Source organism: Dysidea avara, chromosome 10, assembly GCF_963678975.1.
Source record: "Dysidea avara chromosome 10, odDysAvar1.4, whole genome shotgun sequence".
NCBI classification, from domain to species: domain Eukaryota; kingdom Metazoa; phylum Porifera; class Demospongiae; order Dictyoceratida; family Dysideidae; genus Dysidea; species Dysidea avara.
This window is the reverse complement of record NC_089281.1, coordinates 22,580,925-22,596,667: the sequence shown is the minus strand read 5'-3', so window position 1 is coordinate 22,596,667 and position 15,743 is coordinate 22,580,925. Positions and strand designations below refer to the sequence as shown.

Sequence of the window (15,743 nt, the reverse complement as noted above, 5' to 3'; positions counted from 1 at the left end):
AGTGTAATTAGAGCATTGGCTATATTCTATACTGAATGCTCTATTAGAGTATTGCGATGACTGTTCTATCAGAGTATATTCTGATGACTGCTCTATTAGAGTATCCCAATCTTTTTACAAATTGAAGTAGCTGAAAAGTGGGCTCCGACCCTGCAAGTTACCATTTAGGCCTTTAGAATGCAATTGAAAATTTTAGAGGTAAATGAAATAACTTTGAACGATAGTCTAATTATTTTTAGAGGTACCTATTTCTTATGAAGATGTTGTGGTCAGACTGGGGTAGCAGTTTCAAGTGATTTTGCAGTAAAGAAAGGTAAATGAGTGTTTTGTCACTAGTATAGTGTTTGCAATGAGTACTTATTTGACTGATAAACTGAGTTTAGTGTACTGAATTAGAGAAAAACTTGGCAACAGTTCATCAAGGCTCTTCCAAAGGAGGGGGGGGGGGGGGCTTCATGGGAACCCTTTGAACCTTTCCTGGATCTTCCCTTGAATAGGAACTGCTTCATCCTTCTTAGAGGACCTAAGTGGGACGTTTCCAAGATAATACATATAACAATGTGATTTTATCCACCCAGTAGTTACAATGTAAAAATAAAGTGACTTCTGGTATGGCAGGAAATCTTGATGGCAAATAACAACAGTAAGATTAAAATGCTCTAATATGACAATCACAGATTTTGTGCACAATATTCTAATAGAACAGTCACTTGTAATGTATGCATGTAGGGGTATTGGAACAATAGGGACTATGAGTACCGTAACAGCATGTCCACCACAGTATAAAGCTGGGTCAAAGAGTAGCTTATTGTTTACTGCAAGTAATTATTCAATCAATATCTATACATAGACAAGTTGAAGCAAACATACTAGAAGAAGAGGAAGTTATTTTCTGTAAAGTTTATTTTTTATGTATTATTGCTTACTATTTCCCATATTGTTAGCCAGACAAACAAATCACACTGTTGCAGTCCTGTTCACCCACATTTAAACCTATATAGACATATTCTAATAGTATATATATGGTCAACTAATTCAACATGCATTCATCTCATTCCTTTCCGCTCACATCTAAAAGTAGTTCAAAACATAAATACCAACTGTTAAAATGGGTTTATCATGAACAGAATTACTACACGTTCCATTAATGTGCACCACTTTTGTCACAATGTTAGAGGAACGTGACCAGGGCACAACTGTATGTGTTAAATGCCATTTTAATGGAACATGTGTTTGTTGTACATTATGCTGTGTTTGTGCTTGTTATTATTGCATCATAACTGATGTGGTAGCTTTAGAATATTTATAGCCCCTTAGATCCTTTAAATAAATGATGCCACCGCTATTTTAAAAGTTTATAATATTCCATAGTGCTACTGTCAGCAGACACACTACAGTAACACTTCAGTCTGCTCTCTAAGTAAAGGCTTGCATAAATCAACAGTTTCTATTACCAGTGGTGAAGATATTAATTGTTTATTATGCTTGTCCAGGCTATAACTGCTGGCAGTTAGATACTCCACAAGCATGAAAATTCTTGTAGACTGTTTACCTTCACTGTAAAAGTGAAGTGTAGCAATATACACACCACTGGCACATCAGTGTGCATATTGCGACTTTCAGTGTGCCTGACACTTTATTTGTTACAGTGTCCAACAAGAATCAACACACTAGCCTGTGTACACTGACACATAGTTGTTACTATAACTCTCTTCTTTAATATTTCCTGCATGGCCACAGCATGCTGTTCATTTCCAAATGGTGCACCTAAAAATGCTAATTTTGGTACAACTCAAGAAAAAAGTAATAATGAAAAAGACCAATTGGTCGTCACATAGAATGCTAACATTAATGAGTTCAAAATCAGATTAATCATCATAGGGACACCTTTTACTAGCTTTAGAGTGCGGTGACAGCATTTATCTCATTTCTGCAGTTATCCAGTGCATTTAGATACTCTAATAAAGCAGTCACACTCAATTCAGCGAGTTATAGGTCGCAGAAAAGTAACAAATTAAATATAATTTATTACAAATTACAATAGAGAATTAACAAAGTAATGTCTTTTAACTCTGTATGGCTATATGCCTAGAAGTAAAACAGGTAAAAGCAATTAAGCCCCAGCCACAGACCAGCTATTGGATTTGCCTAATCATATAACAAATGATATTGTTGTTGTTTATACAACACACACACAAAAATGTTATGACTTGTGCAAGTTTAATGCAAATTTTGAGGAGATTCAGTACAGGTATGCACATGACAAATTTCATACAGACTGAATGTACAGATTTAATTGAAGGGGTCAGTGGCAAAAGGGGACAAGTGCCATTTGAAAAATAAAGTGACCATGTGGTGGGGATTAAATCAGCATTTGGGTTGTTGTAATTTTTCAAAGTAGTAAATTTGAGACTGCCTTGAACTTTTAAATTGTTTACTTAGTAACGACATTATTCACATGCCTTAAATGATCCATTTCATTTTTAAGAGATGAAAAAACCTAAAATGGCACATGTCCCCCTTTTCCACTGACCCCTTCAATTAAGGTTATTGATATGTTGTCACACCTATTGGATACAAGAATTGTTTGAATTCTTTGCAGAGTTTGTACACTATCAAAGTACAGACTTTTAATTGGGATGGGCAAACAATCCAACATCAATGAAACAAGAATCATCAAGATGTACTAATAGGGCCCCTGGAATAGTCAACCTTGTGATTTGCAAGGAGTCATGCTATAGGTTGAATGTAATACTGTGACTGTGGTTCTTTAGCAGTTTTCTAGGGTTCAAGTCACCACGTGGTCTTGGGTTTTTTCTACATTCAACAGAGTTTGAGGTACAGTAATGTTTTGAAGTGCCTGCTATACAGGCTTTCAGAGGGATGGTGATTAATATTTCTGAGCAGCCACACTCTAATAGAACATTCAGCTAATCGTCAGGTATTTGGTAAGTATAACAAATTAATATAAGTAGCATAATGACTTACCCAATCATGCAGCCACTATAATCAAGAATTCATAATATAAATTATGAACTCTTGCTATAATGTTATATGCATAACATTGTTAACTTTTATTTATTTATTTGATAACACAGCATACATACATGACCTTTTGTACGCTACTTTAGTGCAACCAGTAAAAGATAATGTATGTTCTGTATTGTTGTGAGTTAGTTTAATCCACATACATATCTTTTAAACCATTTTATTACTCCAATCAAAGAAGCCCATTGAAAAATTGTAAACACAAATTAAAAGCTTTGATGGCCATGCCCAGTACTTCTTGTCCTCGTGGGTCAAATTTCCTCAGTTTTACATGCACTAGTTTACATGTGGGTGCAAAATGTTATGGCAGTATCTAAATGCAATAATTTACTTCAATAAGTTTCCTTATAGAATATGTTTTATTGACCAGTGACTATGCATGTCATTGGACTATTAGTATACATTGTTGGAATGTTTCTGACAGTGCATGCCATCAATATTTTGTCTGGGAGTGTAAAATTGTATGCCTGCTATTTAAGGCTGTTCAATATTATCTCATAGTCAGTACTGTACTCATGCAGCTTCTGAACATTTCCGAATTTTTACGGGCTAGATCCACTGAATAGTGAATGTCTTTCCCTCTAGTCAGTATAGTGCATGAAGTGCATCAACATATACATTGGAGAGTATATCAAAGTGTTTTTCATATTTGCAAGTCAGACTACAGTACTATGTATGATGTATACTGGTACTGTCAAAATTACGTGTGATGGCTTGTTCTACCTCACAGGATATTACCATCAGAACAACAGCTGTACTGAGGGCATGCATACTTACCTGCTGAAGTAACTATTTAATCTGTTTGGAAATACAGTAGTAGTCAATGAACCAGCAAACTGCTGACTAACGTATAGTTGTATTTGATACTGTCACCACTTGTAACCTAAAGATATATCCCTCTTTTGCCTTCTTATAATTATTGTATAGTTTTGTTTTACACACAGTTACAATTCTCTGGAGCTTTTTAAAACAAATTACAGTATTTGCATGAAAAGTCGGTCACCTGTGATATTACCTCTAACTCCAATTTATTTTTACTTGCTTAATTGACAATTTTCCTTTTTCATTTATAAATCTGTCTAACTTTGATGTATGCACTGGTCTATTTTGTTATGTAATGCTACGAGTCCGTTGATTGTCAGCAATAAGACCTTGTAGCAATTCAAATTTCTCTAACATGATCCTTTCCTGGCAGTATACCAGCAAACCTTCTGACTTGCCTATGAAATATTACAACTGTGTACAGTGTAAAATATATAGTTGTGGTATAGTCTAGGGATCACTGGTGTTGTGGAGTGGATCACACCATCTGTTTTCCTAGGCGTGGTGCATGCTGAACACAGTATCAAAACTTTAATACTATAGCTGAATATACAGTTTGTTAAGACTATAGACTTTTAATATTAGCCACAATGTAAAGGAGGAGCGGTACATTAAAATGGAAAGTACTGTGTAGTTCCTGTCAACTATTAATGATATTATACCCGTAACTACAATAATAGTCTATACTATTTTTGTGAATGGTGTTGCATAGCTACATATGGGTGAAGCAAAACTTTGAACTTTCCCATCACCACACCCATGCATGGTATTGCAGAATTTATGCAATTTATCTGTGAAATTATAACATTTTCATGCACTCCAATTTTCTTCATGTACACTTGATTGTCCATGAAATTATTTTCATGGATGGTAATGTTGTAATTTGTATTTGTTTATAGAAGTTGATAGATTGAAAAGCGACATTAAGAACAAGCAGTTTAGCTACAAGGATCAGTTTTCAAAGGATTCTCCAGATTAATGATAGAGCAAAATTAAGGAAAAATATATTTGTCCCTACATTTTTTACTTATGATCTAATAGTGACCATGCAGTGTGTCAGCATAAAGATATGCACATACTAGCTACAAGTTTGATGAGTAGCTGTGGATGCCTGACATTGTCTGACTGTGCAAGGATTCTTATCAGCAGATGTTTGGTAATTAGTAGCAGTCATCTAACTGTTGCTTTTTAAGGCAAGGTCACTAACTATTTCATCATGCAGCATTGTCAAATGGTTGAAATTAGACTGCATGTATATGGTGTCTTGGAAATCAACTGTGTTCTGGATCCAGCTATAGGTTAATGTTATGAAATTAGAATTCAACTTGTAAACATATATTGGTAACAAAGGGGTGACTCAAATTTCATTGACCATATAATTGTAAATCTCATTGTACACGTCTGTATGTGTGCATGGCAGAATACACTATACACACTACGACTTACATGAATGGAGACACATGTGTACATGATGCACACACGACATACACACATCCTAAAGTTCTTTTTTTTTTCTCAGGCTCTGCCTAGTATTATAACAAAATGGTTAAGTATGAATACAACAACACACTCATGCACTCACGCACACTGCATGATCTCACATGTGAAACCCCACAGAAGAAACCCTATACACTACGATACAAAATTCACAAGGAGGTTTATATCGTCTATCAACAAGTACACTTTTTGCTGAGAGCATGTCGGCTTTCATTTATTTCATCAGACTACCCTATAGTGACAAACACATAGATCAGTATTATATAGTTTGAGATTTGTTCTGCTATATTTATTGGCTACTACTGCATATGTAACTAAACAAGTATGTTGTCCCACATAAACCCATACAAAGATAACAGATTCTAATAGGTGCTTAATCAGCTTCTAAGAGATTCTTGCCATTTTTCCCAGAAGTGAAAGTCGTTGATGGGTGTATGCCACCTTCAGCATGTACCATGCCACGTTGATTGTCTGGAGCAATGGCTCTAGTTTCTCTGTTTTACTCATTTGATTGGCTACAAATCACTGACACATATCTCTTGTTACATGCAACAACATGTACTACTACTGGGTTATGAGAATGATGTACATGGCATACTCAATGGATTGTCACGGTTTTATAAACCTGTGTAACCAGTATTTACATTTTGAACAATTCAGTTAAAGAAACTATAGAGATCAGTGACATATGCACGGATACGTTAACCCACTTGTGGTGTGGATAATATGACAAAACAACTTAAATTAATTTAAACTTGGGCACACAGACTAGCACACAAGTGAGTGACATGTGCAAAAGTCACAAGGTCACACCTCTATAGGACACACAATTGCCGTATCAGCATTTTACGCATGTAGTCACCAACGTACAGTTAAATTGTCTAACAACACTTGAGGATCCTTGAATACTCTGACATGCATACGAAGGCTCAATCACTATAGCATAAAATTAATAGTATCTAATGCACCAATGTAGCTATACTACAAGTGCTGCATTGTTGATTCAAAGTTAGAATTATGTTTATATAAAACAAACTGTACCTGGTAGTTGTAATCTTATTTAGTGAGGATATCAGTTATGGCAGCCATACAGCTGTATAATTAGATAACAATAATAGATATTAACTTTGAGTAATTATCAGAACATTAGATCAGTTATAGGAAATGTGTGTAGCTAGAACCACTCAGTAGCTGTATCTTAAATCACTACGTTGTAAGTGTATTGAGTGATATGATCTATTTCAAGTTTATATGCTTTTAATGTGATTCACATATCATGTAGTTAGAAATCCAATATATAGTCAACAGTATATTTGGGGACTGATATTTATAGCTAGTAATCCAATGTGTTGGAGCCATGCTGACTACCAAACGCTACAATTTTATAAAATTTATGTGCAGCATACGTATTCGTGTAAGCCATATACAGAAAAAAGCATTCCACGTAAACCATGTATCAAAGCCACTGTGTTATGTATATGTGTGACCTTAATAGAAGAGATTCAATTATGTGGGTGAAAACCAGTAGATAGCCATAGTTTAAATTGACTTAAAAATATATGAATATTGGCCATCACTAATTAACAAAGACCTTGGACTGCATAAGGCATGCTGTTTAAAAAAACCACTTATAACACAATATAGATTAGCAGTTTACACAGTAAACAAGGCTACTATTAATCCAATCAACTAACAACTTTGAACATGTAACTAAACAGCTGAACAAACAGGACTTCATAGAAGCCATTGAGGCACAACAAGCTTGTTGGCTCTTGTTGTAAGGTAGAATGCTGTTAACTTTCATACCTGTTAGCTGACTTCACTATGGTGTAGAAAACATGGTCTAGCGGAACATACTCACGTCATCAAGCAGTTTTGCACTGGAGTTTAAGTACTATGACAGATAGCACTAAGACACAATACCAAATTAACACCAGTAATAACAATAACGACGAAACTGGCAAGATTATAAAGTTCTGTTTCAAGTGCATGGACATTAAAGTTGGGGGTGAATTTACTAATACCGAACAATCTAACTTGGAAGTACCAAAATTTGTCAAACTTTAGTCTCACCAAATTGACTTTTATTGCTTATGGGATACAATGTTTTGTCATAACAGACACTTTGGTAAAGTAACGTTGCACTATTTCAGATGTTTCATGTTGAGCTCTTTCATTCCAGAGGCCAGCTATATCTCCTAAAAATTACTGTACTTGGTCTAGTAATTTCAGTGTTGGGGCACCATGTTACGGATGAGAAATATGGTTAGGCCTGATGTTTAAATCAGTGCTGTACAATAGACATACCAGCTACTGATTTCTCTAAAAGTGTGACCAACACACAATCTTGGCAGAATAATTGCTGCTAATTGATTGTATATACCATATTCATTAACATACTACCTCCTTGAGATGACAGATGCCGGCTATCAACTAGCACAGAACTCTATCATGACCATGAATATTCACTCATATACTGCCAAATGCATTGGTCAGCATTGCTTGTGAAGTGTTGTGATTTCTAAACTGAAGTTTGGATAAACTAATTCAAGGTTTATAGCCATAAACCGAATAAGGCATTATCCTGTTGCCAATAATCTGAGCCAAAAGAAGCTTGCTAAGTGGTGAGATCATAGTTATTCCTTTGATATGGTTATATCCTATTACGGCAAAGGGCCGCTATAACAATTCACATTCCCCAGCCCATTCCTGTGGACGGAACCACTCAACTAACATAACAGTTGGTTGAAGCGCGTGAGCCCATGCAAGTGTTAATGGGATATCCTCTTGTTTCACACGCGAGCACAAAACGGATTAGTGATATGGATGTGTTGCTGTGGTCAATGGGAAGGTTGTACCGCTAATTGATTTATCCTCTCGTAATCTATTTTCTTACTGTATGGCTTCAGTGGATAGTAAAAATAACCTTAGCGCGATGAAAACCGTTAGTATGGAAGGAACTACTATAAATCAAACATCGTTGCAGTCTACTCAGAGCATTCTAAATATGCCAGCAGTGTCCAGCCCATTGTGTCCGCAGTACCCCATGATTCCTGCATCGCTACCTTTAATACCTCAAGGCTGCTCTCCAGGTGGAGTACATTTCTCTTACGGTGGAGTATTTAACGGCGATCCCTCACCAGCATTTAATATGCCAGCAGGCTTCACCGGTCAGCCGTTGATGGCGCCAACCTCCTGCAGCATGCCACCCGATTTAACATCCACGCCGAACCAAACCATCGCAACCTCTCCAAGCGATTGCACCAGCCATCAGTCCACCCCATCTACACGTAAGTCTCTTGATCAGGCGTTAATTTTATTACATATAATAACTTATTGAAAAGCAATTGATTAGTAATTAAATTGTAAACCTTATACATTGATATGGTAGAGGGATTGATGTCGGATGGATTTCTAAAAAAAAACTAATGTATACGCCTTTGTTTTTGCAAGATGCATGGCTGTTTGAGTGAGCCATATTTATTAATTTTCTCTTTAGTAATAAATAACTTCTAAGCAGACTAGATGGCTGTGTTGTTTATGTTAGGCTATTGTATTCCCATAGATTATGGCACAATTTTGTAATACATTTTCTCAGGAGCAAGTGTTTAGTCTGCCATTGCCAGGCATGCTGGCATTTGTGTATGGACAATTGATTTCTTTATTGAACACTTGTCCAGCTACAAAGCCATCTGATAGAGTTGATCTTAATTGTACAGTTGGTCAGTACGCAAATCAAATTTCATGGTTATTTGCAAAAGAACATCTGTCTTTTGGTCACTCAGTACATATACACTGTTTTTTCATCTAAAATGATAATGATCATTTTGCAAACTGCTAATTTATTATCACAACTAAATTATGTTGTTCATCTAGCACTTATTTGTCCCATTAGTTAACTATCCTTTGAAGTTTGTGTGGGAAGTGTTTTGGTTCAAAATATAGGGGCTTTGAGTAACCCCATGTTTCTCACTGTAGGTCTTCTCTTAGGTGTAGCACGCACACACACACACACATACATTACTAAGGCTTTAGCTTTGTCTTTTATATTATCTATATTTTCTCTATATACAGCTGGGAGCACTTCACCGCCTATACCTCCCCCATCATCAGGCAGTCCTATAAGACTAAAGAAACAAAAGAAAGATCGCAAGCCAAGAACTCCATTTACAAGTGCACAATTGATTGCTTTAGAAAGACGTTTTAGACAGCAGAGATATCTTTCAGTTGCTGAGAGAGCAGAGTTTGCAGAATATTTAAAGCTTACTGAGACACAAGTAAAGATCTGGTTTCAAAACAGAAGAGCTAAGGAAAAGAGGCTACGTGAAGCTGAAGCCGAAAGAGCAGTGCGTAGTCTTGGACTTCCGTTGCACTATGCTTACCAGGGAGATTTCATAAACCAATTACAACCTCAGTTTACTCAGACCACACTGGCTGCAGGAGCACCTCGAAATATGAACTTGTTTCAGCAAGGCCCCTACATAGCATCTGCTCCTTTACAGAACTCTCACACACAATACCATCCAGCAGCACCCATGTTGATGCACCCGCCTGTAAAATCAGAGTCACTAAGACATCCACCCTTGGCATCATGACTTAGCTGTACGTATGTATAGACTTTTATTTCGTCGTCCATGAGTTACTTATGTACTGAGTACTATTTATAAATTGTACGTGAATATCTGTGCTGTCAGATTGTGTATTTGTATCTAGTTTTAGCAGTCACTTGCACGTTGATCCATTTTTATTATGACATATAATATTTATAATTCTTTTGTACAATATGCTATGTGAATATATTCAATTTTTATAATTGTTCACAAACCACATAATAATACCAATGTGAACCACATCCTCGCTCTTGTCAACAGCTTCATGGTGGGCTACAGCTGTCCTGTCATATCTAGCATAGCTTTGTAGATCACTATACTAAAAGCTCAAAATTTTAGGCAGGGACATGTATTCTTTAAAAAAAGGCTTTATGTAATGATACTAGTTTTCCGAAGATAGCATGTGTTGTTGTGCTGTCCACAATGCACACAATAGTGTATTCATTGATGCATTTCCCACATCAGAAGCATAATCAAATCAAGCAGCTTGCACAGTGAGTGACGCCACCCAACTCACTGGCTCTGCAGGTCTCATGTATACTATTTGGGTAAACACAAATGAGGTGACAAGTATCAATCATGGTTTACTTAGAAACACTAAACAAAGGAATTGCATATGTTGTTAGAGAAAACTTAATTTGCTTTATCTGCTCGTTTGTGTTTTGGATTAGTAACCAAGTTACGTAGGAATCTAAAATGCCTTTTGTTTTATGTTTACTGAAACAGTATATTGTCCAAACGTATAATAAGTTGTATGTGTGGCTACATAGTTACTGTAATGATATACGTTGAGCCAATGATTAAACTTGGATTCTTCAAATTGTTCTAAGCTGTCTTGTCATTAGACACCTTATAAATCATATATGCATCCTCACGTAGCTAGTTACACAGCAGCTGCTAGCTATACTTTTCTGATATAAATGTTTGCTATATACTTTTCTGAGTTATTGGCAATCATTATGTATGTCATGAAGAGTATCAGTTTAAAAATTCAGCCGATGCCAAATTTAGTTTTGAAAGTTGTACTATAAAATTTCTAGCTCTGGTGGTTTCAATATCAGAATTGAGTTACTATGCATCCTTAAAGAGAAAACTCAGGTGTTCATCTTACATATTGTTTATAAACATCAAGCTTTAACCTAAGTAGTCAGGTACATCCAAGCCCTTGCCATGCAGGTTTTACAAAACCAGCGGGTATTTAAAATCTCAGCTTCAGCAAGATCCAACAGTTTGGATCTATAGCTATATCAGACCAGCTATCACTAGTAATAGTACAAGTCTATTGTGTATATGGTATAACAGATGGCGAAATTTAAACATAGGAATGCTCAGTAATTAGCACAAGTATATCTTAATATCAATTTAATGAACTAGTATGTGACGCAATTGTTCCTAATCTGCATCTATCCATGACCATATTAGTAGACTACGTAGTTGCTGTATACATAGCAGTTTGAACAGTCGTCGGGTTTCAGCTATCAATTACCAATTAGTACCATGGCTATCAGGTAGTACTGTCAAGTGTACAGGTTTAAACACTGCCATCAAATGTACAATTGTAATATACAGTGATGATAAGTTTACAACTGAAACTAAATCAGTGCAATGAATCCAATGAAAAATTATCAAGTTACTCAAATAGTTTAGCTTGTTTTCCCATGTATATAGCAGCTCATTGACTGTGTATAGCTTTTTGTAATCTCTGACAGAATATACTTCTGAGCTGAAGCAATGTTTAGGTGATCATACTTGTCCTTTGACTTTGGGAGAGTCGGATCCTTGTACAGGCAAAGGCCTTTCCTTAAGGGAATCCTTTCGATACCAGGTAGCAAACTGGATAATGGGTACGGTGCTATGGATACAGTTGTAAATTCCTAAGATACACAAGGATATTGGTGTATAGTTAACTCTACAAGAATTCCAATTAAATTAGAAAATGGACCTATACTGATGCAAAGTTCGTCCGATCATTGAGACACTTAAGACTACATACACTGGCCGTCGCTACATGTATTTACAAATGAAAACATGCAAATGTGTGACTATTCTTACTCAAGTACGTAGCTAAATTTCAAAAAAATGTAAAATAGCAAGGTTTGTGTTTCCTGAGTATCCCACCCTAGCAACTGTTCTCTATATTGTCTAACTTGATAAAGCTTCAAAGATCAAAGCAATTAATAAACATGTACCTATTGATTCAACTATAGACAATGAAACCTGTTGTTCTCAGAGGAAAGAATAGAAATTGATGCAGCTGGTCAACACTTAGCATGGCCAAAACTTTAAGAAAAGAAACCTATATCTTGCAACAAGTCTTTAGTGAACATCCAATTTTTACATTGTATCCATCACGTTATCATACCTTCAGTGAGAAGTCAACTAGAATTTGTAAGACTACAGACTTGCACATTAGTTGGAGAATGTTAGCCGTACACAGCAGGAGCATACTTGTGACAGTTAAGTTAAAAGTCTATTGTGTACTTAGCTATAGCTATACCACACTGCTGGTTTTACATATATGTACTACTGCGGCAAAGCACATATACGTAGGAGTTGTACGCAACATCCCATCATGACAATGATTGCTAATGAGCTAACTAAAGCAAGTTGTTTCTAAGCCATCCCTTCAACCACAGTCCCTCCCACTCTTTATAGTCATGATAAGAAGGCACTGTTTGGGATGCTGTTTTACCAACAAATGGTCCCACACAAAAAGGTGGATTTTGAAGTGTGTATCGCCAGTACCATAATAAAGTTAATATAAAGATATCATCCCACTTGGGTGTGTGGAGAATGTACCTACACCAAGTGTAGCCAGGATACGAAACTCTAACACTATTAAACGAAGACGCTACCTGTGAAGTTGTTATGAAATGTGGTTAAGATTAATATTGTTGTGTTCTATGATCTAATGTACTGTCTTGTTGCATGGTAGCCATATATTTTATATAAAATTTGTACATCATAAAATATATGGCAGCTTCTAAGAAATATATGCTCAAATTCTATCAAGTTTTAGCTTATCAGTTTTCCATGAAAATCTATGTAGGTCACAGTTGTTAATATGTTAGTTTAGAAAAAATTGAAACAACAGTAGAGTGTGTGTAGCATGGTGGAGTCTTGATGAAAGTAGGCAGTCCTCACTGACCCGGGGAGTCTCAGTCCTGTTTGTGATAACATTATCAATGCTGCTACCTAGCTGTTAATGTCTTACACAAACGACACTTGTTTCAAATGGAATTCCCAGTAGCTATTCTGCGAGATTTATAATATAGTATTACCAAGCCTCACAATTTCAAGTGTCTACTACAAGAGTTTGGCATGCTGATTTACAGACATTGAAAAGATTTTGCATTGAGCTCGTAATTTACTCTCCTAAGTAGATCTAATAAGCTTATGTCTTAGCAACCCTCTAATGGTCATGATAGTTTCCGGGGGAATAAACGGATTGAGACAGCGGAAATTGTGACGGAGTCGGGTCTGGGTTAACAAAAGTCGCAGGACTCACGACAAGTAGGTGATCGTATTATTTCAGTGCTTGCTATAGATCTGTGTTTCAGATGTGACATGAAATCGTTCGTTACAAACTATACAGTTAAAGTTGTCACCTCGGTTATCACACACGATATCACACTCACACATACACATATATGGTTACAGTTATCAGATAACAAAGTACTTACTATTCAATAGCGCTTCTTTGGTTATACAAGTGAACGCTGCAACCATGGAAACAAAAACTTGGGGTTTGTGGTTGCCCGGGTAATTTTACCCGCTGTGTTGGCTTCTCCCCAGGTGCAGGGCAAGGGCAGGTACACACTCAATCCCTATTGGGAATGGAAATTTTATTTATTTATTATTTTTTAAGGCTTTAGCGTGACCATGCTGATTGTGTCCATCTAAGGACATAGATTTGAGCATTTATGACACAAATGTGTTATTTGTGTTCTATTCGGAACCATGTACAAGTATTTTGGGGTGTTAATTGTCAATATGCTCGACCCATGTATTGTTTGTACAGTACAATGTCTTGCTGGTCTTTGCTACTAATTTATCCATTTAAGATTTATGAAGATCACAATTACCATCCTGTGAGAAGGCTGAACCAGTAACACTAAAAGTCACCTCATAGATTCTTGACAACTTACTGACCATGCAGCCAGCCGTTCACATGTGCTATTAACTACAAATACTTTATGATGTTAGTTAATTAGTGTGTTAATTTTTACTGTTAGCTTAAAGTTGTTATCCAACACTGTATTGGCAATCGATGTAATATTTATATTAAAAACTAGGATGCTTAGTAGCTCTAGGACAGTTTCTAGGAATGTTTATGGTCTAGTTGCATGCCAATTTCACCAGTAGAATGATATGGAAACAGAATCTGTAGTAGTCAGGCTGGAACTTGTTGCCAAACTCTTTTAAAGTTGTGTTTGTGGTGGCCTTGTGTGACAATTCAGGTGTTGATACCTGTAGCACTCGTGTTGCCACTTGCACAAATGTCTGGCATTGCTCTGTTTGGTATGCCTCATTTTTGCAAGTGGTTTGTTGAGAATGATAGGCTATAAAAAGGAATGCCATTTGTAAGTCTAACTATAGCTAGGTGTTAAGCATCAAATCCATTTGTCTAGAGTTTGTGCATTGGTACCTGAGAAACCTGCATAACTTGCTCACATTTGTGGGTTTGCAATGTTTTGTTGGTATTATCTCTGTAGTCACGCTGTAGAATCTTCAGTGAAATTATAGAAATTTTATGTGCCATTGATCACGTAAAGTGATCTAGCAAGATTATGATGTAAAATGACATCATGTAGTTTATACATGTTGTTGTCAAGTGTCATCACCAATGCACTTTTCTGATAACTAAAGTTGCTGCATGAAAGTGGAAAGTGTTATATCCCATGACTCCTTGTTTAATGAATGTCATAGACTCTGTGTGTGTGTGCATACGTGGGTATAGAAATAATGGTGTGCACACAGACATGCTATGTACTTATATTTCTTCCAAAATTTCAAGATAATGGTTTTTTTATATTAAGGCCTGTCCTAAATGATTTATTCGTGTATGTATGTATGTATGTATAATAAATGAATACATGTTATGTTTCTCTTTTCTTTGTGGAAACCAGGATGACTTGCAAGGATATTTTGAAGTTCTTACGTGCGGAGTTCCATCTAAGGAATTTTTTATTCCACCACAATGATTATAAACCACTGACATGTTCACCAGTGAGTTGACAAAGTTGTATGGTGTACGATTTGTTTACCTAAAGATGGGTACTCCATAATCAGTTTAGCACTCACCCATATCAATCTGTGTAATTCAATCACCTTCTTTGTCCTTTAATAGCAGGCAATGCTGTAGGAAATCCTTTAGTTGCTTTGAACGCTGAGCACTGGTATGTCTTCTGGTGTGCGTGTGTGTCTAGGTATTCATGTAGGCACTCGTACTGTTTCCACACAAGTTAGTATTTTTGTTTGACAGAAGCTTGGTTGAATAGCCATCACCTCCCACCCATTTCATGTGCCTCATGCACTGAGAGCTAGTAAAGTAGATTAATGGTAGATCTTTAGTGCTTCTGTAGGTGATTATTATTCAAGGCTTCTAGAGAATTAATGTACTACCTAGCTATACAGAGGCATTAGTTATCAAAAGATTTTGTGTGCATACCTTGGCCCACGACAGAATGTAGTGGCTGGGTTTGACAGATGTGAATAGCCACCATACACAAATAACACTGATGAAACATCTTCGCCAACATGCCT

General features: G+C 36.3%; 2 protein-coding genes and 1 long non-coding RNA gene across 3 annotated transcripts in view; 2 read left to right on the top strand and 1 right to left on the bottom strand.

The window, feature by feature from the left end:
* Nucleotides 1-5,246: 5,246 nt before the first annotated feature.
* Nucleotides 5,247-13,730, bottom strand: LOC136269010 (uncharacterized). Its single transcript, XR_010707187.1, has 3 exons — nt 13,661-13,730; nt 6,409-6,460; nt 5,247-5,599 (listed from the first exon to the last, which is right to left on the bottom strand). It is a non-coding gene; the product is annotated as an uncharacterized lncRNA (long non-coding RNA).
* On the top strand, nt 8,133-10,219 carry LOC136269006 (homeobox protein MSX-1-like). Its single transcript, XM_066064476.1, has 2 exons — nt 8,133-8,657; nt 9,442-10,219. Exons 1-2 carry the CDS (start codon nt 8,267-8,269, stop codon nt 9,960-9,962), a joined length of 912 nt encoding a protein of 303 aa, XP_065920548.1. The 5' UTR covers nt 8,133-8,266; the 3' UTR covers nt 9,963-10,219.
* LOC136269008 (protein rolling stone-like) overlaps nt 13,334-15,743 on the top strand; it is a 3,350-nt gene continuing 940 nt past the window's right edge. Inside the window, exons 1-2 of the mRNA XM_066064478.1 lie at nt 13,334-13,490; nt 15,107-15,206. Coding sequence (XP_065920550.1) covers nt 15,108-15,206 — 99 coding nt within the window. The 5' untranslated portion in view covers nt 13,334-13,490; nt 15,107. The remainder of the gene's footprint in view (nt 13,491-15,106; nt 15,207-15,743) is intronic.